The sequence below is a fragment of the Lotus japonicus genome, chromosome 4, assembly GCF_012489685.1.
Source record: "Lotus japonicus ecotype B-129 chromosome 4, LjGifu_v1.2".
Taxonomy (NCBI): Eukaryota; Viridiplantae; Streptophyta; class Magnoliopsida; order Fabales; family Fabaceae; genus Lotus; species Lotus japonicus.
This window is the reverse complement of record NC_080044.1, coordinates 7,195,491-7,219,839: the sequence shown is the minus strand read 5'-3', so window position 1 is coordinate 7,219,839 and position 24,349 is coordinate 7,195,491. Positions and strand designations below refer to the sequence as shown.

Genomic DNA, 24,349 nt, shown 5'->3' with positions numbered 1-24,349 from the left:
TTTGTCTTTTAGTGTTGTTTGTTTGGCTTTGAAGCATGCATTCATGCTCTTGGGGTTTTTCTGTTATAAGGTTATTGTCCAATCTCCGCTGTAGATTGTGACTTGTTGAATTTTGTACTTTACAATGTTTTGTAAGATTGTGCTTATATCAATGATATCTCTTTTGTTTTCGAAAATAAAGTGTAAATTTAATCTCAATTTAGTATCTATTGAAAAAAGTTAAGATATGAATTAAAATTTGTACGTTATCATGGATATGATAATAAGTAACGACCAGAGAAAATAAAGTAAGAATTTAAAATAATTAAAAGATGAAAAATACAGTGATAACAAATTTAATTGAAAAGTGGTAAATAGTAAATATTGAATTAAAAATAAAAATAATATATAATTTGGTATAATTATTTAATTTAAATAATAAATTTTGATATAAAGTACTCCCTCCGTTCCTATTTAACTGTCCACTTTGAGTGGAGGCACACATATTAAGGGTGTGATTAATTTTCTTAATTTTTAGAAAAAGTGAGGATTATTTTTCTATTTTACCCTTTAAAGTATGTGTTATCTCTCCTCATTTATTGTACTAACAAGGGCATTTGTTGTAAAAACATCATTTAATGCTCTCTTGAAAGAGTTTAATTTTGATGCACCGACGGTGTAAAGTTTTTTTACACCGTCAACCAATCAGATTTCAAAGATGTGAGAAAATCTCTCTTTTCATTTAATTTCATTAATTGACGTGGCATATCCTTGAAATTTGATTGGTTGACGGTGTAAAAAAACTTTACACCGTCGGTGTATCAAACTTTTTCTCCTCTTGAAATGCTAAGTTGACAGTTAAATAGGAACAAAAAAAAATTCTTCAAAGTGGACAGTTAAATAGGAACAGAGGGAGTATATTATAAAAAAATTAAAATGATTAGAAAGGAATTTCAACTTATATTTAAAATAATAATCATAAATAGTACAAAAATGATAAAGGTTTTGAATTTGAATTTCAAAATAAAAGTTAAATATTAAAAATTATTTGAATTTAAATAATGAGAGCTCGACGTGCTTATATTATTATTGAACTATCGGTGTTGTGAGGAGTGTTTTACCAAGGCTTATATCAAGAGATTTGGAGATCACGCAAAAATCTATATACTTTAGAAAAGAGGAAGGTTGTGAGCCCCACCTCCATGATTTGGCACTCCAAGAATGACTCTCACCCACCTCCCCTCTTTGCATGACAAGTGTCACCTTCTGATTGTTTTGGACCAAAATAGTAGAAGCCCATTTTAATTTCAGTTTTTTTATAGAGGCCCATTATTCAAAGTCATTTGAATGATGATTTTGTTTTTATTGTTTTATAACCCCTAATTAATTGTTAACATAAAAGTTGTATACATATACCATTATACCATTGATTATCATTTTTCAGAAAAAAAAAACGAATTTTTGGTAGGCATGAAAAAGGTAATTTAGTAAGGTGAAAACATTCTAAAATTCAACGTTTAGGCTGCAGAAACTTTTTTGTTTTTGAATTTGAATCTTCAAACTATTTTTAAAACAGATATTCACAACCTTGAATTTGAAATTCAGCACCTGCACTGAATGAAGAATTAATGGTGTTAATTCTGTTAAGGAAAAGAAGTCAATAATTAAAAGGGTGTTAATTCTGCTGAGCAAGTCACAGGTTAATTTCTTTCAAGCATTCACACCATGTTAATGTTGTTTTACAAGTCAAACCTTAAAAACTTAATTTTGAGAACCATATTAATGACCCGTTCTTGAAAGAAATATGCACTGTTTTTTTTTTGCGAAAATAAAGAAATTAATTCTTGAAAGAAATTAATATGATTTGCAATAAAAGTCAAACCTTAAATATTGTAATAACACCATGTTAATCTTAATTACTATTTTCCTTTAATTACTCATTAGAATGAGTAATTCACGTGTAACGTATGGTATTTGGTCCATATTAATTAATTTCAATAGTGAAAATTGACCTCAAAAAAAAAAAATTACCTCCTTGCAATCAGATTTGTATTACCGTCCAACATTTTTTTTTCTTTTTTCCTTTTTAAACATTCATTGACCAGTAACCCTAATTCTCAAATTCCTGTATAAATCTTCTCATGCTATTCTTTAACTTCATCATCTCTTCCCACCAACTATTAGCTTTGAAATATACTTTGTTCGAATGGCTATCGACGATCTCGCCACCATCGATGCCTCAAAGGAGAACTGGTCTATTGTTGCAAAGGTGAACCGGTTGTGGCTTAGTCCGAGCTTATATGGCTCCAAGCTCCCATTTTCCATGGACATGATTCTTATGGATGACAAGGTAAATCACTTTTTCACATAATAACCATGTATTCCAGCGCACACAATTCCCTGTTACTTTATGTTTTGCAATGACTATAAATAAAAGTCAGGGGCAATCTTTATCTCATGTTTGACTGTATTTGCCAAGGCCTGTCTTTACTCACGGGCAGCTGTATGTTGCACTTTCTAGAGTTAAATCTAGAAAAGGGTTGAAGATGCTCATCATAAATGACGAAGGAGTTGTATCTAACACTACACGCAATGTAGTGTATCAAGAAGTCTTCGATAATATTTGACATGTAAGTGTTTATTTATCTTACAATTAATTTCAATTTAAATTTTAGAAATAGGAAAACTGATATGGTTATTTTCTTTATTGTTGACAACATAAAAAGATATCAAGTAATTTATTGATCATCTAATTTGAAGGTGTATTGACGTTTCTATAAGGTTAGTTTAACACTTTCAAATTATACACAGTTTATGTTTGTATTGGTTACTGATTATTACACTGATAATTTTTTTTTCCTTTCTAGGTTCTATGGCTCAAATATGCTTGATTGACAACAAGCTCGGTTATGAAGTCTTTATCATTAATCATGGACTACAATTTCGAATAAGGGTTCATGTTGCTGTCATTGTTATATTTATCTTATTTCAATTTCAATGTAATGCATTACTTAAAAACTTGGTTTTTATTACTATTCAAGTGACACTGTGAGGTATCTACAACCTCATCAAATTAATATATTTACTGTGGTTCATTCATCTATATGTTTGTAACATATGTTCGGTTCCATATCTTTTATACTTACTGAAAAGAGCCTAAACTAAGTTAAAACACATTACTACTTATTCATCTTTACAATAAATTTAATCGCCGTGCAACGCACGGGTAAAGAACACTAGTGGATGTTGATAATATTTTGGCTTGTCTTTTGTCTTTTTGGTTATTTGTTTTGTTGGTTGGCAATGTTTATTGGAATTTGGATCCTCTCCAGCTATTTTTTCTGTCCAGCCCTTCCAGCACATTTTGGGCCATTGATTTTACAATCTAATAGCTAAAATTAATTTAAGAAAAAAACAAGTTATAATTACATGTGTATCCTCTCCCATTTATACTTGCTGTATGGTGCAGCAACAGGAGAGGATCTGAATTCATGTTTATTGTTGTGGTTCTCTTGTGAGTTTTTTTTTTATCTAGTTTTAGTCTTGTTGTTATAGGGTTGATGTTTTGAGTAGGAGTTGTTTGGGGGTAGGTGTTGTGCTTTTCTTCTCCTTGTTTGTAGCTCTTCAATCTTTTCCTAAATTTAATAAAGTCTCTTAGTTAAAAAAAAATTTATATTACTTTGAAAAATCACTCTCATAGGTAGTGTGTAAAACTCACTCTCCATTGAGAGAAGAGAACATATTAAAGATAGCATCATTGAGAGAGTAGAGCTCATTATAGCCTCAGACCAAATTGTGGAATCTAATTTATATAATACAAAGTAGTTAATATAAAAAAAATTAATAATTTAACTACAAAGTATGTTTGATTTTTTTAAAGGAATATATTATATATATATATATATATATATATATATATATATATTGATGAGGTACATATCAAGAATGTACCACCCGTCTCAAGACGGCGCAAAAGAAGCCAGCAAGAAGTAGAGATTGCCCAACCTAAAAAGAGCAACAACCAGCCCAAAAAAGTCAAAGAAAGGAAACAAAAATCCCGAGAGACGAAATACAAGAACCCCACAGATAAAAACCAAAAAGCCCCCACAAACCCTAAAAAACAAAAACCCAAAACTCAACAAGCCGACCTACGAGCAAGAATATTATGGGCCACTATTTGATTTTGAGTAGTCTCATCTAAACAGTCATAAACCATATCCATCCGGACACCCATCAAAATAGCACTCTTCGCCCTCTTTTTTACACTGAAAGGCTCCGAAAACTCTGCCCGTAAAACCATCAATTGATTCCTGTATTTTCTTCCAACAAACCTAAGTCCTCAGTTATGAACGAATCGCTGGTAGTCCTAACATCAGTTGCAGTAGATAACTCTACCCGAACCACACCCTTCCTTAAGCTTTTTTGGACGTCCACACCCTCTTTTTGGAACCACTTGATTACCCAAACCCACAGGAATAAGCACCACCTCGAAAACATCATTTTAGCTCTCATCCAGTATAGAGATCGTTGGTGACTCTAGAAGAAATTCAGACTGACTAGGACCACGATACTCGGAAGAATATTTACGTGTATTTTACGTATATTTGTTCCTCCTTATACTATTATTTTTTGACATTTCAATAACTTTTTGTATTTTTAATTACGATCTTATTCCATATTTTCGTTGCTATCTTAAATATACTCCAATGTTAATTCCATCTTACAACATCACTATAAAGCCCGATAAATCAGACCCCTTCAAAATCACTTGGATATACTTCTTTCCCTTCCTCCTTGATCTTCTACTAATGTAGATCATGTCCGGTTCTACATTTCAAGTGTATGATTGACTATTAAAATCAATTATTGGGTGTTCCTTATTTAGATATTTCCTTTCACATTTGACTCTAGCTCCAAAGTCCATTTTGGAAAAAACTACAAATCATAGCTCTATTGGTGAGAGTAACCAATTATGAGATTTAACAACTGCATATCACTCTACCTAGAAAACACTCTCCTTATAAATGTGCGCCAACATAAGTCGTCCACTTCCAACTCCTATTTACTATAATTAATAAATAATTTCTAACCTCAAAGAATGTTTATAACACTGATCTACAAACTAAGTATGAGAGTATCTTTGTAAGTACCCTCATTATTCTCCTTCTTGATCCCTTAGAGTCCTTGCTTTCGTAGCAATGGTGCGTCAAAGTGTTAAACTCTTCAACTAAACAAGGATAAATTTCCCCCCTTCTAAAGAATAATGCGACATGAAGAAAAAGGTGGAAAAAAACACACAAAATTGTTTAAGGATGTTTTCTAACTTACACTTTTATGATATTTCTTACTTTTGGGGCAAATATTTCTTACCTTTTGGTGCACAATATCAAAAGGTAAGGAATTACTTAATCCATTGATGAAGAACTATTTTGAATAACATAACTTCAATATAACCATAGCATACAGATTGCATAATATGTATTGTATCATCCAAAATTATTGTGCATAAACTTGTTCAATTAAATAGATCTATTTTCCTCACTATTATTTGTGTATCAAGAAGTGAAGCCCTTAGTCAAAACTTTGTCCTTAGACTCATAAGTCAAGAAAGCATAAAATTGAATATAAAAGTTAAAAAGAAAATCCATGTTATCTTATCTTCCGAAAACCTTCAAAAATTCTTGGACAAAGGCTGCTTCCAAAACCAGTGGCCCAAACTCTAGAAACAACGAGGTCCAGGTATGAAATTTTTTGATTTTAGCCTTAATGCGCTATTGGTGCATGATGATTATGTTTTCCTTCATATGCTGTTAACACGACTCTAGGATCGGTTGGAGCCCTCTCAACATACTTCCTAACATTGCATCCTGGGATGTTGCATTTGTAATAGCTCCTGCACATTATAAAAGCATGTATAGTTGTATTTTAAACAATTGAATATTTTGGAAGTTGATTATATTTAAAGCTATTATGGATAACCATAACCATATAAATGCAAGCTAACTAAGTGTGGGGAAAAACTATATCACCTTGGATTTGAGTTTCCTTTGATAATTTTTTGCCCATACTTGCACCATTTATACCCATCATATACAATATCCACATCACTTATTGTTTGCACCACGAGTCTAGACGCTGATACTTTGCCACGTGAAGATCCTGGATCTACAAGACTGCCTCCAATGTTTCTGCAGAACCAGAAAAACATATAATATTAGCACATAAAGACAATCGATTATCCTAACATATTTAGGTGTGCATGTTCACCATTACCTTCTGTTGAGATTAGGTTCACCATTTTTCTCAATCACTTGAATTTCATGATCACCTACATCCTTCCTATCACTTGTTCCTGACACATGTTCAACTTCAATATGAAACATCGTTGAGAACTAATGAAGTTACCCTTTCCTTTAATATTAAATTTGATAAACTGAGGTTACCTTGCACATTTGTGACCATGCTTGGATGAAGAGGTTGATGATTGTGCTTGTATTTATAAGTGACTTGCGTGAAATCACCATCAAGAGAATGCTTAACCTTCTTCATAGCAGGACAATCTTGTTGAGTGCACTGATAATAAATTCGCGTGAACAAAAAATCTTTCACTCGATCTTCCCCATACTTCTTCCAGTTGTATCCATCGTTAGAGCAATTATCAACATTTACATGAGAATAATTCAATCCTTGTTGAAGAAACTCTGGCATTACTGACATTCTGGGTAGTAACACTTGTTGAGAACTACTGGAAGTAGCTGCAACATTTACAGGAGAAGAATTCAATCCTTGTTGAAGAAACTCTGGCATTACTGATGACATTCTGGGCAGTAACACTTGTTGAGAACTACTGGAAGTAGCTGCAACATTTATAGGAGAAGAATTCAATCCTTGTTGAAGAAACTCCGGCATTACTAACATTCCGGGTAGTAACACTTGTTGAGAACTACTGGAAGTAGCTGCAACAACCGGTGTGAATGAGGTAGAAACCTGTGGTTGCGCCTGCTGTTTTGGCATTCCAATGTGCTCCTAAAAAATTACAAACCTTTCTAGTAAGAATATAAGGATAATAAGAACACTAAATCCAAATTAATAAACTTATTCCAAAAATTTATGTATATATTGGATGAGACATTTGAGTATATTGATTAACAAATTGTAATTTTTATCATTTTCCTTAATAAATATCTTATATCTATGATTTGATATAAATTCCTTTTGGAATTGAGATACTTAAAACTCTTAACTTGAAATTAACATATATTAATGGTTTATTATTGAACTAATCCAACTTTAGATACGGATGATTGATCATGCCACATGAAAATCTTGTCTTTAGTAAAAATATCATTTTTTCTCCCAGAGAAGAGAATGAAAGATTGTTCAAATATATGAATACATAAAAGTAATGAGAAAAACATAAAATTTGTGTTTTTAAATCAAACATATAGAGAAAACTTCACCAAATAGGAACTAGGAACATCTAAGTAATAGAAGCAACACTTGCAATAACATGTGTTCTTAATTAGTTACCTGGAGCAAATTTCAAATATTCTCAAGGTCACTTCATTTAGACTCCAAAATGAAACTTGAGATCATGTATTCTTTTTTATAAAAAGCACTTAAGAACATTGTTTAATTGATAGTTACCATTTGTTCAATGTTTCCTAGAAGGCTATTAAGTGATTTGTTTGTTTTTCATATGATAAATGATTTTTTTTATTTAGCTGATTCATATTACTCTATATAGTATAGATCTAGTAAAATAATTCAACTCATATTAATAAATACAAATATCCTTGCGCCACGTTATGAAATTGCGGCCAAGTGCGGGTTGATGAGGCCACAATTTTGATCGCAATATTGTTGCAGTGACTCCAAAATCTGTTAGGAGAACTCAATAAACTTTTAAAAGGATGATCTAATTAGGATCCATGAGCAGATGATATATTAAACATATGGAATCGCACATGTGACCCTGTTGACAAAATGAGACAAACAATCTCTCTTGGTGCCACGGGTTAGAATCCATCTGTGACCTTACTTTGATATCACGTCTAAAAGGGAAAATGTTTGGTTTACAATCCATTTTCACCCACACCTAGAGAGATATGAGATATATGATACATCTTGTGATAGGAAAATAAAATAAAGGAGATAGGAAGTGGAAATGAGATGAAATAAAAAAATTGGGTGTAAATAAATAAAAATCACAAAAGTTAAAATTTTTAATAAAGGTGAAACCTTATTTTCTTATAGTTTGTAAAAGCATCATGAGATGAAAAAATGGAACTTTAACACCAACAGAAAACGAAAGAGAGGGGATTTGAAGTCTATTACCTGAGGTAAAGGTGAACTGAGGAACTCATATGAGCTGAACCCCTGTGAAACGCCGAACAGAGAATACTGATTATTATTCCCAAAAAGAGCATTGTGGTTGTGCTCTGCCATGCCACCATTGGTTAGGATCTCCGACATAGATGGACACTGATTTGTATGGCCAGAAAGAAGATCATCCATGAGATCAGGGCTAAAGTCATCATCCTCCGTCATCCTCATAAGATCAGGGCTAAACCCATCATCCTCTGTCATCCTCATGAGATCAGGGCTAAACCCATCATCCTCTGTCATCCTCATGAGATCAAGGCTAAACCCATCATCCTCCGTCCATGCAATTGGTGGCGGGATAGTGATGCTAGGAGGAATTGTTGTCCACAGTGGTGGTGGCCCTCCCGGCCCATTTCCAGACCCAGCCATTCACTTTAGTTCAAAAGAAAACCAAAGCCAAATGAAAAGAAAATGAAACACACACTCCAACTATTCCATTCTCTAATGAATCTCAAAAAGTTCACACTCCACCTAGAGTAAATAGAAAATCTTTCTAGTAGCCCAATACCACTTATGTTCTCTTTGCATCTTGGAAAAAATTACTATGCATTTATTAATTAAAATTGACTTAGTAATAATGCTTTGAACAAGTATTAAATGATATATTTGAAATACTAAATGTTATATTTAATATACTACTATATGAATATTGAAAAGAAAGAGAAAAATACTAAATTTATATATATAGAGGAGATTTTAACTTTTGCATTAAATACATAAAGCAATAACAAATTTCATTTGTATTAAATACATTAAAAAAATTGAAAACTAAAAGAAAAACTACATCCACTTATTATTAATTATTAATTATTAATTAGTAATTGTTAATCTTTCCAATTTCTCAAATTTTAAATTAAATCTTAATACTATTTAAAATTTAAATATTAATTACTACTATGGAGGAACGTTTTTAAATAATAATAATTGATAATTGAAATTGACTACCTTTACATTAATAACAATATTATATATAGTTAATAATATTTTTGTATATTTCATACTAATTGAAAAACTTTAAAATTTGATGATATTTTTTTTTTTGAAAATGAAAAGAATTTATTAAGAATCAACCAAACGTGATACATGAGTTTTCACAACATCTACATTAAAATTAATTTAATTTTAGCTATTAATCACAAGTCGAGGAATTTTTAAATGATATATTTGAAATACTAAATGTTTTATTTAATATACTACTATATGAATATTGAAAAGAAAGAGAAAAATACTATGTATATATAGAGAGGAGATTTTAACTTTTGCATTAAATACATAAAGCAATAATAAATTTCATTTGTACTAAATACATTAAAAAATTGAAAACAAAAAGAAAAACTAAATCCACTTATAATTAATTATTAATTAGTAATTTTTATTCTTTCCAATTTCTCAAATTTTAATACTATTTAAAATTTGAATACTAATTACTACTGGAGGAAAAATTTTAAATAATAATAATTGAAATTGACTACCTTTACATTAATAACAATATTAGATAGTTTATAATAATTTTGTATATTTCATACTAATTGAAAAACTTTAAAATTTGATGATATACATTAAAATTAATTTAATTTTAATTATTAATCATAAGTCAAGGAAGTTTTAAAAATAGAAAATAAATAATATTAGGATTAAATATGTTTATGATCCCTCTACTTTGATCGAGTTTTAATTTTTGTCTCACGCCGGAAAATCTTCTGGAAATCATCCCTAAACTACTGAAAATAGTCGGAAGTCGTCCTCGTCGGACTTAATAGGCAAGGCTAATTTAAAAAAAAAAAAGAATAAGATTGTAAATTTTAATTGAAAAAATATTATCATGAAATTAAGATTGATTAACCACAAGGGGTGGCACAAGTGGTGAATGTGCATTTCCTTAAGGGATTTCACCTAGGCTTCTTGCCCGGGTTCGATCTCCTCTGAGGTCAAAAATAAAAACATTTGTGGTCAGGGACATCACTACCGTATCTCGAGCCAGATTAGTCACGTGGGGCCCCTTTCCCCCGTGGAGACTGGTGGCCAAAGGAGAAAAAAAAAGATTGATTTTATCTCTCAACCATAATTTATTGTTTCAGAAGCCACCCAAAACTTAAGAAAATAGACATTTTCTGTTCTTTTTATAAAAATGATTTTTTCTAAAGCATATACAAACACATAAAAATCTGCATAAGTGATATTTTTAAGTGATTATTAAAAAAATATGATTTGATAAAGGAGCCTAAGCTTTTTGGTTGAGTGTTTTATATTGCTAGTATTTTCCTTGATTAATAGCACACAACATAAGTTATGATATGTTTCATGTCAAATCAGTTTAAATATGTAGATAAATTATTATTTTAATTAAATAAATAAATAGTTTTTAAAGTAACAAATATTAATAAAGTTTGGTGTAAAAGAGTTTTACATTGGCCTTCAATATTGATTGAATTTATATTATATTCTTAATTTATTTTTAAATTTAGAAAATGTTGTCCAAATATCACTTTGATACAAAAATGAGATCAATCCCATTGATAGACGCTAAAGAATTAGCTTCAAGCCGTTAAGTGTTAGCCACTATGCCAACTCGAATCCAGCGTCGGTTTGTACCTTAGCACTTTTCTTATAGGGAATAATTACTCGCAATAATGTAATTTTTGAGGTAAAATGGAAAAGAGAATACAAAACTTGATTTTAAAATATTGAAACCTAACTATTATTTACTTGGGTTAAATCAGTTTTTGGTCCCTGAACTTTGGTAGGATTTTGGTTTTCGTCCCTTGCCGGCGTAACTTTCGAATAAAGGCCTCGGACTATGCCTGTCGTTTGGTTTTCGTCCCTGCCGGAAGGGCGGCGCTGACCGCAGAGGACACCTGTCAGTTTTAGCCCACATGCCACGTCCATTAATAAAGTTGACATGTATTTTTTTTCCTTTTTTATTTTTTAAATTCCCCATCAAATTAACTAATTATTAAAATTAGAAATAAAAAATAATTAATAATTCATTAATTAAAAAATTCAATTAACGTATAGATTTGCCTCATCTTCTTCTTCTTCATCATAATCATCATCTACAACAAAGATAAATTTCAATAAAAAAAACTTTTCAGCATCTTCATCAATAGAAAACTGCTATCCACACCACAATTTGGAAACCCACGAGTCCAGAACCCCAACCCTAACCAAAAACCATCATCCAACCCAGAAACCAAAAATCACAACTCAAGCCAAAAACCATAAACCACCATCCAACCCAAAAACCACGCACAACACCCTGTTAGCAACCCATCCCCTAGCCACGGTCAAAACCCAAAGCACAAAAAAGGACATGAACTCAGAAACCAAAAACCATCCAAAACCCTAAAAGAAGAAGAAGAAGAAGAAGCCACAGTTCATTCAGTAATAATCATAAAAATTGAAACTTTGCCCTTCTTTTTGAGGTTGATGAAATATGAAACTGTCCTCATCAAAGCTTGTGGGAGTATGTGAAAAGAGAGGATCCTATACTTCAAATCTAGAGTGTTCTGTGGCGGAGGATTTGGAATTAGCTGAAGTTGTTGAGAGAGAGAGAGAGACACAGAGAGAATAAGAATAAGAAGAAGAAGTAGTAGGTTTCAAAAGTAGAAGAAGAGGCTTCACTACAGATTTGGGGTTGTAGTGGGGGTTGGGGGTTGCGGTGGCTGGTAAATTGAGGAAGAGGTTAAGGTTGATAGATAGGAGCTAGAACAAGGAAGAAGTTGGGGATTATGGTTTGTATGTTGAGGATGCAGATGGATGGGAACAAATCCTCTCAATTTTATTTTCTCTCCATTTTCTGCAGTGCACATTTGTGGCAGTTTATAGCCCCCACAAATGTTAAAAGACAACCACAAATGTTACCAATATTTTGCAGCAACATTTGTAGCGGTCAGGAAACATTTTGTGGCGGCTTGAAACCCCCACAAATGTCCACTGCAGAAAATTGATAGAAAATAAAATTGAGAGGATCCCCAGGATGATGATTGATAAGATGAGTATGACGTGATTTTTGGAGGAAGATTAGGAGAAGATGTGATTGTGATAAGATTAGGAGATTAATAAGAAATTGAATTTTATGATGTGGATCTGAGAGTGTTTAGATTAGGAGATAATTAGGTTTTTTTATTTAATAGGGTTTTTTTACAGATTGTTTTATAGGAAAATGTTAGTTGTTAGTAAATTATCCCTCCTCAGGATTCGAACCCTGACCCTTCACCTGCAATTACCCTTAATAAATTAGTACAAATTACCTCATAAGGATTTCTTATTATTTTTCGTTAATTTTTTTGTTAGTTTTATTTTTTATTCCACGTCATGTTCATTGATTGACGTGGCAAGGCCATGTGGGCTAAAAGTGACAGGTGTCCTCGGTGGACAGCGACGCCCCTCCGGGAGGGACGAAAACCAAACGTCGGCCATAGTATGAGGCTCTAATCCGGAAGTTACGCCGACAAGGGATGAAAACAAAAATCCGGCCAAAGCTCAGGGACCAAAAACTGATTTAACCATATTTACTTTTAAGAAACTCATGTTTAGCATGATGATGACTTAATTTGGTTTTTATAACTTTTTTTTTTCTAAACAAGACCAAAAAGTTTTAAGCCTTAGATAATCCTACAAAACACTTGTTTTCTTTAACTAAAACTATGAAGGATTTTTTTTAAAAAAATAAACTCTATAATGTTTGTGGATAATATTGTAATTTTCATAAGAATTTGAGTTTAATTTACATGAAAATTTAGAGTAAAGCTTCTTCACACTTAAATTTCCTTATTTCATGACAAATGAATTTAAAAAGTTACGATTTTATCATTTTAAATAAATCAATAAATATTTTCTTATGTAATAAGTAATAGTTGGAGGTCGGTACAAAACCGTTTTATATTGACCATTAATATTTACTATTTTTTTTTTGAAAATGAAAGTATTATTATTAATAAAAATCCAGCCTGAGGAAAAGCTTCTCGAAGCATATACAAATTACAAAGACCCAGAAACTGAAGTTCCCACGCAATAAGCAACCCCTCAAAAAACTTATCCACTAAATTGCTTCAAACGTCATCTTAAGTATGAGCCTCATTAAAACCTTGTTAAGAAAAACTCATTGGGACAAAAACCTAGCAAGGAAAAAGAGTACCACATCCCTAAGATAGCCAATTTTGCCTCCCTAATTCAATATCACAGCCATAATCCCAAATCACATAAAAGCTCAATCCCTCCATAAAGCAACAACCCCAATTTGTAAATAACAGCAGCAAGCAGCAGACATGAAATAATTACAGCAACAACAGGTTCAACACAACAACAGCAGCAATCACAACAGCAAACAACAGCAACAACAATAACAACAGCAACAACAAGAGATGATATCAGTAACAGCACCAAACAGCAAATGCAGCTAACAGCACCAGCAGCAACAGATGACAGCATGGAAAAATACAGCAGCAACCAACGACAGCAAAGGAGCAACAACAACAAACAACAATAATAGCAGCATAAAATTTCCGCAACAGCAGCATCCATCAAAGGAACATAACAGCAACATCAAACCAAAATTCACACAACAACACCAGCTCCCTTCCCTGGCCAATGCATCAGCTTCGGCATTCCCTTCCGCATTCCCTTCCCTTAAAATATGATTCACCCCATTACAAGACATTAACGACATGAAAACCAACCCGACATGACTCAAACGCATGATCCTTTAGTCCTTGAATCTACAGCACGAAATCAGTGTTCAATTAAATTTGTCTCCTACAACAACTCAGGTTTTCACTGCAGAATAACTTTCTTCACGACCTCCCTTTTCGTTGCCCCCCCCAATTCACGAACATTCCAAGTGAACCATGGATCAAGCATGTTAACTAAGATGTGGATGATTGAGACGAATTTGAGCTTCAAGCCCCTTAATCATCAACGCTTCTGACCCTCTTGCCTTCAAACTCAACTGCTTTCCAATCAACCAAGTTCGCTGTGCGCGTGTCGTCACACCGTCTTCCTCTTGAACTGGCTCCATAAAATCAACAGGTAAAGGTTTTGGCTTATTCTTGCTACTCTTTGGGCGCCCCCGTTGAGAACTTTTCCTGGAGGAATTAGTTTGAGGAGACACCACCACACCCGGCGATGCCAGAGCAGAAGAAATCACATTCGTCTAAGGCAAAGATTTTTGCACCAAAGCTTCTGAAACACGCACATGTGAGGGGGTAGAAGCGATTGTGTCCTGTTGTCTCACGATTTGATGTGCTGAAGTATGGATAATCAAATCCGTGTTTTCACGCTCAAAGGAAGCTGTTGTAGAGTCGTTTTTTTTTCAAATACTGCTTCAGCCAAACACGCTTTTCCATTTAATCCGCCAAACTCATTTTCGTTGCAATTTGTTGCAGGCAAACACGCCCTTATCCCTAGCTGTTGATTTAAAAAATGTGGGTCCCAAGAAAAATAATATGGAGGCCAATAACAGCTTGATTCTAGGAACAAATCTTGTGCATTAAATGAGTAACCTGTAACTGCATATTTCTGAGCACAATTATAGGAAATAGTTGATATCTTCTTACTTAGAGCATCTACATTCATCATACTCACTAAAATATCTACACATCATTTTTTCAATTTCCCATAATGTCACATCATCTACCCTATTTTACTAACTTTTTACTCCAACCCAACAACTCTTAAAAGTTTCTATAGTGGATCCCACCATCAACATCACATTTGTATATTTTATTATTTATCTCCATTTTAATTAATTGTAAGTGTTTGTAATAAATACAAGCTCATCTTTCAAGTCTAGTGTGGAGTATCTATTCCCACATACTCATCTTTGCCATGTTGGAATTCAGTATGTACTCCAATGGTAATAGATACTCATATGAGTATGTATTTAACATTAGATACTACCATTGGAGATGCTCTTAAAACCTGCGTTACCTTTTCTTCATCTTCCTTGACCGTTATTGACCTTTTTCATCCCTCAATCTCCTCCTTTGAGTAGCCACAATCAACCAAGTCTTGTAACTGCCTCCCTAACTCTGTTCCAGAATTAATGGCGCCATTCAAATTTGAAAATTCTTGTACAACCGACACCTGTGACGGCGGTTGCGACGACGACACCGCCACCACCTGGTTCTCCTCTTGGTCGTGGCAAGGAAAATTTAGAAATTCATCATCAAGGCAGCCGTGTTCCACCCTTTCATCATCACTATGAACGACATCCTCATCCCCAGACTTCACGTCGACCGCCGACTCGTAATCTTTTTCAATAGCACACCCTATATTCAAAACATCAACACCTTGCGTCTCATCATCATCAGAACTTTCCCCATCATCTGATACATAAATTTTCACTGGCGTTGACGGCATAACTTCAACTCGCCCGTAATCGTAAGTAGCAGCGTCATTTTCAATCAAGACAATGCAGGAAGTTCCTTCAACGTCAACAGACATAGTGAAACAATGCAAAAGGGGGGTGATTCATGCGGACTAATATTCGTGCATAATCAGTTCGATGTCGAAACAGCGTTGCATCATCAGACAATACATAAACCCCTAGCCTATTTCCAACTGCAGTGAAAAATGGCTGAGTCCACAAACCCAAAGGAACTTGCCATAAACGAATCCAGACAAGATGAGACCCACCAAACGTTAATACAGTACATGGCTTGACATCCTTTAACTGCTGCTCTAAAAAATACCTGCACTCTGTGATTGTATCCTGCATTTCATCTTTACTCTCAAACTCAAGCAGTACTTCTTTCGCTCCCAATGGGATGAGGCGAAAATTGAAAAGGCCTATGCTGCAAAACGACTCCTACAAAGCGTCTACACTCATGGACCCAAATGTGCCAGCCTGTGCACATCTTTGCACCCATGCCTCATCCAGGTCTGAAGAATTAAAGCTTAAACGAGGTCCCTCCTGCTGCTGTGAACGCTCCTCGTGCTGATCCTACTGTTTTTTGTGCTGCAAATCTACCCCCGTCTCACGCAACAAAGGTTGTACCTTTGGTCGCCAAACCTTTCCTTGAACTTTATACCGATGCCTTTCCATCGACGGCATCTTCGACACCCTAGCTGGCCTCTGAAATTTAGCTTTCTGTACCACAATAAAATTCTCTTCCAGCCGTAAGCCATTAAATGTTCGAATTGCTTTCCATGCTTCCTCATCACTGTGAAAACGAACAAACCCGAAACGAAAGCGCCGTGTAAACTTCTTCTTTTGTTGTATAAAGACATCCCTCAAGCTCCCCACTTTGCCAAAAATTGCCCGAATTTTGGCCACTGTAATTCGGTCACCTATACCATCAACAAACACAGAGAAAGATGTTTGAGTCTGATCTTCAATTCGTTCAACCCTCTCTCGTTGCTAAACATGCCTGCCTTGTTTTTGTTGCACTGGATTCGCAGCTTCTCTTACAGAACTGAAATTACGTTAACACCACTGGGAACAGACCTGGAGTGGCGTTGATAGCCTCCATATGCGTTGTTGCTCCTTCCCCAAGGCTGAGGGCGCCACCGATGACGTTGATAACCTCCGTATGCATTGTTTCTCCTTCTCCAAGGTTGAGGGCGCCACCGTTGCTGTTCTTGCCACCGATCAGGCCGCACATTCCTCCGTTGTTGTCGCTGGTTCCATGGAGGAAACCACCGCGCCTGAGACTCTCTCGCAGAGCCTCTCTCTCTGCTCTCTCTCTCTCTCATATTTTCTTCCATTAATATTTACTAAATATATTATTATTTGTTTGACTGTTAATATTCGTCAAATAAAATATTCATAAAATATAATTTATATTTTATATAATTTTTTATATTAAAAAATTGTATAAATCCTTTTTTGACTTGTTTTCCATTGACCATAATCCGTCAAGAGAAAAGAAATAAGCCACCAACCCCTTCTCAGTATATATAAGTACCAAAAGCATTCAACAGAGTTGGAATCAAATTGAAGAGCCAAAAAAGAAGAACCCACATCACTAACACCACCATTTAGAGATTGAAATCCTACATGAGAAGAAAAATATCCAGCATGTGCCCCACCACCAGCACTACATTGATCATAGGTGCGGGTAATTGATAGTGAAAGACTTACCATTTGGTTTTGAACCAGCAATTATGGCGGTGCCAAGGTAGATGAAGAACCAGAATTTGTGGTTGGATTTGAACCCACAACATTAACATCGCCAATATTCAAAGACTGAAATCCCGCAAGAGAAAAGAAATACCCAACCTGAGCCTCACCACCAGCACTACCATGATTATAGGTGCTGGTAATTGTTAGTGAAGGACTTACCAACTGGTTTTGAGCCAGTGATTATGATGGTTCCAAGGTAAATGAAGAGCCATAATTGTGGCGGCGCCATCAATAACACTGCCACCATTTATATACTTGAAGAAAGGTGCTTGTGATGAAATGTACAGTGTCTCAACTCCTACAAGATCAGACAAACAATAAGCCCCTATACTACCACCACTACCTTGATGATAGGTGTACACAATTTATAGTGAACATACTCACTCATTTAGGAGGGCCAAATGAGAAGAATCTACAACCTTAATTGCACCCCCATTCTGAGACTGGTTAAAAGGTTGGGATATTAAGTTCAACGAAGGACTTACAACCTGGTTCTGAATTACCTCTTGCAACAGTGATTGTGGCGGCAACGGAGTTTGGTGGTGAAGGTGCGCTTCTGGCATGCATTGGCCTACGAGGTCATGAATCAGCAGCACCATTGATGGGTATGTCCCTCAAGGCTTCACCTATTGTCCATTTCATATCACACGCTTGGCATTAGTTTCGAGGTTTTTAGCGGCTTTAATTGTTAAAGGAGCAAAATTTGGTGTTTAGAGAATCATTGCTGTATTTTCTTCATCAAACTTTCTCCTTTTTTTAACTCTTAGGTTTCTATTTCAAAAGAAATATGACTCTTTTTTCTTCAGCCTTTTTTCGATCAACTCCTTTTTTCAGATTTTTTTAAACAGCAATACTTTTTCATAGAGAGCACACACTACACAATTTGATCATAAGAAAAAAGGCTTAATTGCAACTTTGGTCCCCGACGTTTATCAATGCCACGATTTTGGTCCCCCACCTAATTTAATTACATGGATAGCCCCGACGTTGTAGGCCGTGTGCAACGTTAGTCCTACCGTTTATTTCTTAATGGTGGAGGTTTACGTGGACGTCTAGTTGGAGAGAAAAAGGAGATCTGAGGAGAGAGGGAAGCACGTGAGTATCACGTGAACTCACGTGAACCTTATATGACCTCATTATACCCAAAACTGAAACCCTAGGGATCTAAATCGCGTTACCTTCTTCGTTCCAGGGAGGTCAGGGGTTTGGGTATAATGGGTTCAGATAAGGGTCACGTGATACTCACTTGCTTCCCTCTCTCCTCATACCTCCTTTCTCTCTCCAACTGGACGTCCACGTAAACCTCCTCCATTAAGAAATAAACGGTAGGACTAACGTTGCACACGGCCTACAACGTCGGGGACTATCCATGTAATTAAATTAGGTGGGGGACCAAAATCGTGGCATTGGTAAACGTCGGGGACCAAAGTTGCAATTAAGCCAAGAAAAAATAACTAGAATCAAGATTGAAAAAAAAAAACAAATGAAAAGAAAATGATGAAGCATAAATTCCAAACCTAGAACTGAGCTCCGATAACACTTGATGATGTTCAAAAATGCTTGGAGACCAAATGATGAGATTTCACCCCGAACCTCTTGAATTTTGCAGATTTTCTAAAATTGGATGTAACGCGGGCTACAAAACTCAAAATTGAGTGATTCAAAAAGAAAATGAAAGATGACTTTCTGAACTTCAATATAAACTCATAAATCACTCGTGATAAGAGTGTGTTCTTATCATTTTGAATTCACCAAACCAGGGTATTTGTTTTTTGTATATTTGATATATGGGTTTTCCCTTTGCAGCCCAATTTGTTATTTGGGTTTCAAAGCCCAAACTGAATTCACGAAAGGTAATGATAAAAGGTTGAACACACAGAACGCTATCTAGATCCTTCTAGTTCTATAGAGAACTCCAGAATATTTCAGAATTCTCAAGAGAAAACTGAGCAACTAGGATTTTCTAGATAAGACACGATCATTCCCACACCTGAGTTAAATACCCTCGTCTTTCCAAAGAGTGTCATGCAAAATTTCTGAACTAGCAATCACATTCCAATCGCAACTTGCAAAGAAGAGAAGATGTCGCTCATTCCAAGTTTCTTTGGTAACCGAAGGAGTAATGTTTTTGATCCTTTCTCACTCGAAGTCTGGGACCCCTTCAAGGATTTCCCATTCGGCAATTCTGTTTCTGCTTCTTTCCCTCAACTTTCTCGGGAAAATTCTGCGTTTGTGAGCACCCGAGTGGATTGGAAGGAGACCCCAGAAGCACATGTGTTCAGGGCTGATCTTCCAGGGTTGAAGAAGGAGGAAGTGAAGGTAGAGATTGAAGATGACAGAGTTCTTCAGATTAGCGGAGAGAGGAATGTTGAGAAGGAAGACAAGAATGATACATGGCATCGCGTGGAGCGTAGCAGTGGGAAATTCCAGAGGAGGTTCAGATTGCCTGAGAATGCTAAAATGGATCAAGTTAAGGCTTCCATGGAGAATGGGGTTCTCACTGTTACTGTCCCCAAGGAAGAGATCAAGAAGCCTGAAGTTAAGTCCATTGAAATCTCTGGTTGAACAAAATGAACTATATGTTACTCTGTTTTTGGGTATCCTGTTTTGGTCTACTCTGTTATGTTGTTGCTTTGTTGGTTTGTATCGTATGTCTTTTTGGTTGTAAAACTCATGTGATGTGTGTGTAAGAACTAAGAAGGATATTGTGTAATATGAATTGTCTGTTTAAGTAAAATTGTTTGTTCTTGATGAGAAATTCATGTGAATGGGACATATTCTAAGTGGTTTTTCCTCTTAGTTGAGGATTAAAACCAATATAATATAACACGAGCCATGATACAAAGCGTGCTCTGTTATTGAGGCTGTCTCAGGAGTTACATGTATGTTTTTGCTGACAATTGACAATGAGATCAATCAAGTTTCAAGCGACTGACCTGAATATTTATCAACAATGTGAATCACTTGGCGATAATTCAACTAGTTAGTGTGCTTTGATCCACCTAAGACCCGCCAATTATGTTGAACAATTTGGGAATTTTACAAGTTAATGAGTCTGAACTAACAGGAACTTTCCATTGCTCAACTCAAAGTATATGTACACTTATACGCTTATTAGAAAAATGTAATGCTCTCAAAGTATTAAGTATATATACCTATATGCGCTCATTAGAAAAAAGAATCAATCTATTAAGTACAATATTTATTTTTAATTAAATTCAATTTATTGAGTATTTTAAATTGATAAAAAAGTAAAAGAGGAGTGTTGTAAGACCTGGATTTTCAGAACAAGCTAATTTCCGACTCACGCGTAGAATCAGTGTAAGCGTGACAGGAGTTTGATATTTGAGAAAGATTAATGAAGAAGAAAGTTCAGGAATTGCTTGAGGAATGTTGCGTAGTCATTTTAGGAATTAGAGCGAGTCGTCTGCACACCCGCCTTATGGCAAGCGTGTCCAGAATAGGCTAATTTCGCTTTAGAGCAACGTTTTAAGTGAGATTTCGAATCCTTGGAAAATTTAAAGATTTTCTTTATTTTTCCTTCGACCAGCGTTTCATTTCGGAACTCTGGACTGTACGCACGATAGGTTTCACTTTTCGGATGTCCGCCGACGCTAATTTCTTTGCTTCGAAACCCTATTTTCGAGCAATGGATGAAGACTTTTTCTATTCGGGACTTCTAACGAAGATTCCGTCCATGTTGCCAGACTTGTTTCGACGTTTCCAATCTTTCTTCAGTTGGAAGTTTTGTCGTTTGAGCATCACAGCAAAAAGTAGTTTTTCGGGGCAGATTAACCGACACCGCTTTTGAGTTTTTCGATATCGTTTTTCCCAAATCCTAGATATTTGTTTTGAGTTCTGGAATTCTGACGCCAGAATCTCTCTTAGAATTCCTCGGTGGACGTGCTGCAAAAATCGGAATCGCGAAATTTTCATTTTCCCGCGATTTCACCCGCCTATAAATAGCGCGAAAAAGCAAAATCCTCTCATTTTCTTTCCATTTGTGGCTGATTTCGTAGGGAGCAAGGGGGGAGGAGATTTCCGCGAAAACTTGACCAATCTTCGTGCAGTTCGTCCCTACTTCTAGGTATCGAGGTAACTATCATGAATCCTGCCTCTGATTTCTGTTTCTGCTGAGTTTCTGAAGTCGTTTCTGTGCTCTAAGTTTTGAGCTTTTTCTAAAATTGTCCGATTTCTCTGATTTCTCGCTTGGGTTATGTTCCTTATGTTCCCCTGAGTCTAAAACCTCTGTCAGTAAACTCTGATTGCGATTCAGTTGTCCAGGATCTGAAAAATTGACTCAAAACTCTTTTTGTCTCACATTTCGAAACTTTATTGTCGAAAAGACTTAATCTGACTTCGTGCCTTTAGGATTTGTTGTCACGGATATCATGAGGATCGTTGCTGTCAAATTTGTTTTCCGAACTGATAACTTTGAAGTTTTGAGCCTTTATTTTGGACCAAAATGCCCCTGGATAGTCGTATTTCGACCCGATTGTCCGAAAATTGTTCCGACAATTTCTTTGCCTTAGTTTTACCCTAAAACTACCTTGTGAATTGATTTAGATCGAAGAAAAAGTTCGAAAACCCTATTTTCCATAGTGGCCGAAACCTTATTGCTTGGGTACCGTGTCCAAAAATAATTTTTGGGTCTCTATGACCTGAGCCATTGCGTAGCTCTTTCAATTGTCGAAATTTTGGCGCCGGTTTCGTGTCATTCTGAGTTCTGTAGCTCGAGTTATGCTCGTTTTAGCGAACGAAGTCTCCGTTGTCAATTTGTGCCTAAATAGGAACTCTGAAGCTTTAGAGGCTTTCTTTACGATTTCGATTAGTATTAGTAGATCGTGTTGCTCCTAGTGAAGCTTGTGTTGATGATTGTGTTTTCTTTGTTCTAGGTTCGCAATTTTCATGCCCAACTTCTACTCACGAAGGTAAGGGTAACTCGGTTTTAGAGCGTCTTTGAGTCTTGCATGTTTTTATCGCACTGCCTGTGTTTGAGATGAAGATGTTTATATTGATTGGCAGATGATTATGATTATTATGCTGAATTTGGAAAATGTTTTCTGAGAGGCTTCGGCCGTTTACTGGTTTCTGTCGTTACTGCTTCCTAGTGGATGAAACATGTGGTTACTTTGGATTGGTCCTTGGGTGGGCTTTGTTATTGTCTGACTTGGCATATAGGGCTTGAGTCAAGTGGCGATGAGGAGGTGTGTCCTATCATTGTCCCATCTTGCGAGATGCTAAGTGGCGATCAGGAGGTGTGTCCTATGATTGTCCCGTCTTGTGTGACGTTAAGTGGCGATTAGGAGGTGTGTCCTATGATTGTCCCGTCATGTATGACGTTATAAGTGGCGATGAGGAGGTGTGTCCTATCATTGTCCCGTCTTGAGAGACGATATTGATCGATCCATTTTGTTAGCAGCATATAGTTGCATTATAGGGAACTAACACCTGACCCTATGTTGTTGGATTTTCGTATTGGTTTATTGATATCTGATTTGATGTTACATTGTTGAGGTTATTATTATCTGAGTCCAATTTATGTTTAAGTTGTTGATATATGAGTTGAGTTATGTTGCTAGTTATTTACCATGCCAGGTAATTAAATTCGAACAGCATGATTTTTCTCTTTTATACATGGTAATTGCATGGAGTTAACCCTTTCTATTTGCTACTTGTTGTTTGGGCGCTTAACGCTATTAGGCGATGGAGATCCTTCCGCCGAGGCATAGCTACTCGAGTTGGAGATCGAGTTGTAAGTGGTGGAGTAGAGGTATGAGAAGCAGCTTTGCTTCTCTTCTTGTGGATTATGTTGGAGTCACTTTTACTTTATGAGAACTCTGTTATTAAAGTCTTGCTTCCGCCACTGTTAAAGTGCGCATGTTTATTCTGAACCTTACTTATGGTATTGTAAACTATTATTACTGTATATCGGGAAACAAGTTATCTAAATAAAGTTATGGTATGTTTCCAACCTTTTAGCCGAAGTGTTTAGTTGTTTTACAGAAAAAAAATTCCCTTGGTTTTTAGGGATTGCAGATTGGTCCTTAGACTTTGTTAGGTTACTAATGTGACTCCTCAGTTGAGAAATTGGGGTGTTACAATTGTGGTATCAGAGCTTTGGTCTAGAAAACCAGAGCTTTTGGGTAGAGTGCCTGCTTAAGATGTTTGAACTCTGAGACCGATTGATGGGGTGTCAATCGGAGGAAGAGTGTGCTTGATTACTGTTTATATAGATTATTTTTGAAGGTTATTCGAAAGTGAATAACCTTATGCTAGTTATTGTTAATTATACATCTGATATAAGTATATACATAGTTAGTTATTATCGAACAACATGTATTAGGTAGAGAACGTTGTAGCTAACTTGACCTGCTTACCCCTCTAGGGATTGGATGTGATCATAGGCATGTATTGGTTGTCCCACCATCATGTTCTTCTTGATTGCGCCAATAAGGTAGTTATCTTTCCCGATGCTGGACTCGCTGAGTTCCTGAACTCGTACTTTTCAAAGCTTTCTTTGAGGAAAGGAGCTTTGAGTTCTCTCATGTCTACAACCGTGGTGGAAGCTAAGGAGAATGGAGTACAAGGAATTGCTGTTGTGCAAGATTTCGAGGATGTGTTCCCCGAAGACGTACCTGGAATACCTCCGGTCAGAGATATGGAGTTCACAATTGATATAGTCCCAGGCACTGGACCTATATCAATCGCACCGTATCGTATGGCACCGGCAGAACTGACTGAGCTGAAGAGTCAACTCGAAGATTTAACCAAGAAGGGGTTTATCCGACCTAGCGTTTCTCCGTGGGGAGCGCCAGTGCTGCTTGTGAAGAAGAAAGACGGAAGATCGCGACTTTGTGT

The 24,349-nt window shown here is 35.6% G+C and overlaps 2 protein-coding genes and 1 long non-coding RNA gene across 3 annotated transcripts; 2 read left to right on the top strand and 1 right to left on the bottom strand.

The window, feature by feature from the left end:
- Positions 1–5,489: 5,489 nt before the first annotated feature.
- Positions 5,490–8,836, bottom strand: LOC130714587 (probable WRKY transcription factor 4). The gene is made up of 5 exons (XM_057564496.1): positions 8,317–8,836; positions 6,423–7,005; positions 6,253–6,331; positions 6,009–6,167; positions 5,490–5,872 (listed from the first exon to the last, which is right to left on the bottom strand). Exons 1-5 carry the CDS (start codon positions 8,731–8,733, stop codon positions 5,743–5,745), a joined length of 1,368 nt encoding a protein of 455 aa, XP_057420479.1. The 5' UTR covers positions 8,734–8,836; the 3' UTR covers positions 5,490–5,742.
- A 10,556-nt stretch (positions 8,837–19,392) lies between these two features.
- Positions 19,393–20,246, top strand: LOC130714701 (18.5 kDa class I heat shock protein). The gene has a single exon (XM_057564627.1). It carries the CDS (start codon positions 19,571–19,573, stop codon positions 20,051–20,053), a length of 483 nt encoding a protein of 160 aa, XP_057420610.1. The 5' UTR covers positions 19,393–19,570; the 3' UTR covers positions 20,054–20,246.
- A 1,265-nt stretch (positions 20,247–21,511) lies between these two features.
- On the top strand, positions 21,512–23,675 carry LOC130714411 (uncharacterized). The gene is made up of 3 exons (XR_009011268.1): positions 21,512–21,583; positions 22,384–22,419; positions 23,192–23,675. It is a non-coding gene; the product is annotated as an uncharacterized LOC130714411 (long non-coding RNA).
- The last annotated feature ends 674 nt before the right edge of the window (positions 23,676–24,349 follow it).

Bases quoted from the DNA above. Each gene is read 5' to 3' on its own strand.
- LOC130714701 (XM_057564627.1), top strand. From the start codon at position 19,571: ATGTCGCTCATTCCAAGTTTCTTTGGTAACCGAAGGAGTAATGTTTTT.
- LOC130714587 (XM_057564496.1), bottom strand. From the start codon at position 8,733: ATGGCTGGGTCTGGAAATGGGCCGGGAGGGCCACCACCACTGTGGACA. The intron at 6,332-6,422 runs GTAACCTCAGTT...AACATGTGTCAG, and splicing joins CATGGTCACAAATGTGCAAG to GAACAAGTGATAGGAAGGAT. The intron at 5,873-6,008 runs GTGATATAGTTT...TATAATGTGCAG, and splicing joins AAAGGAAACTCAAATCCAAG to GAGCTATTACAAATGCAACA.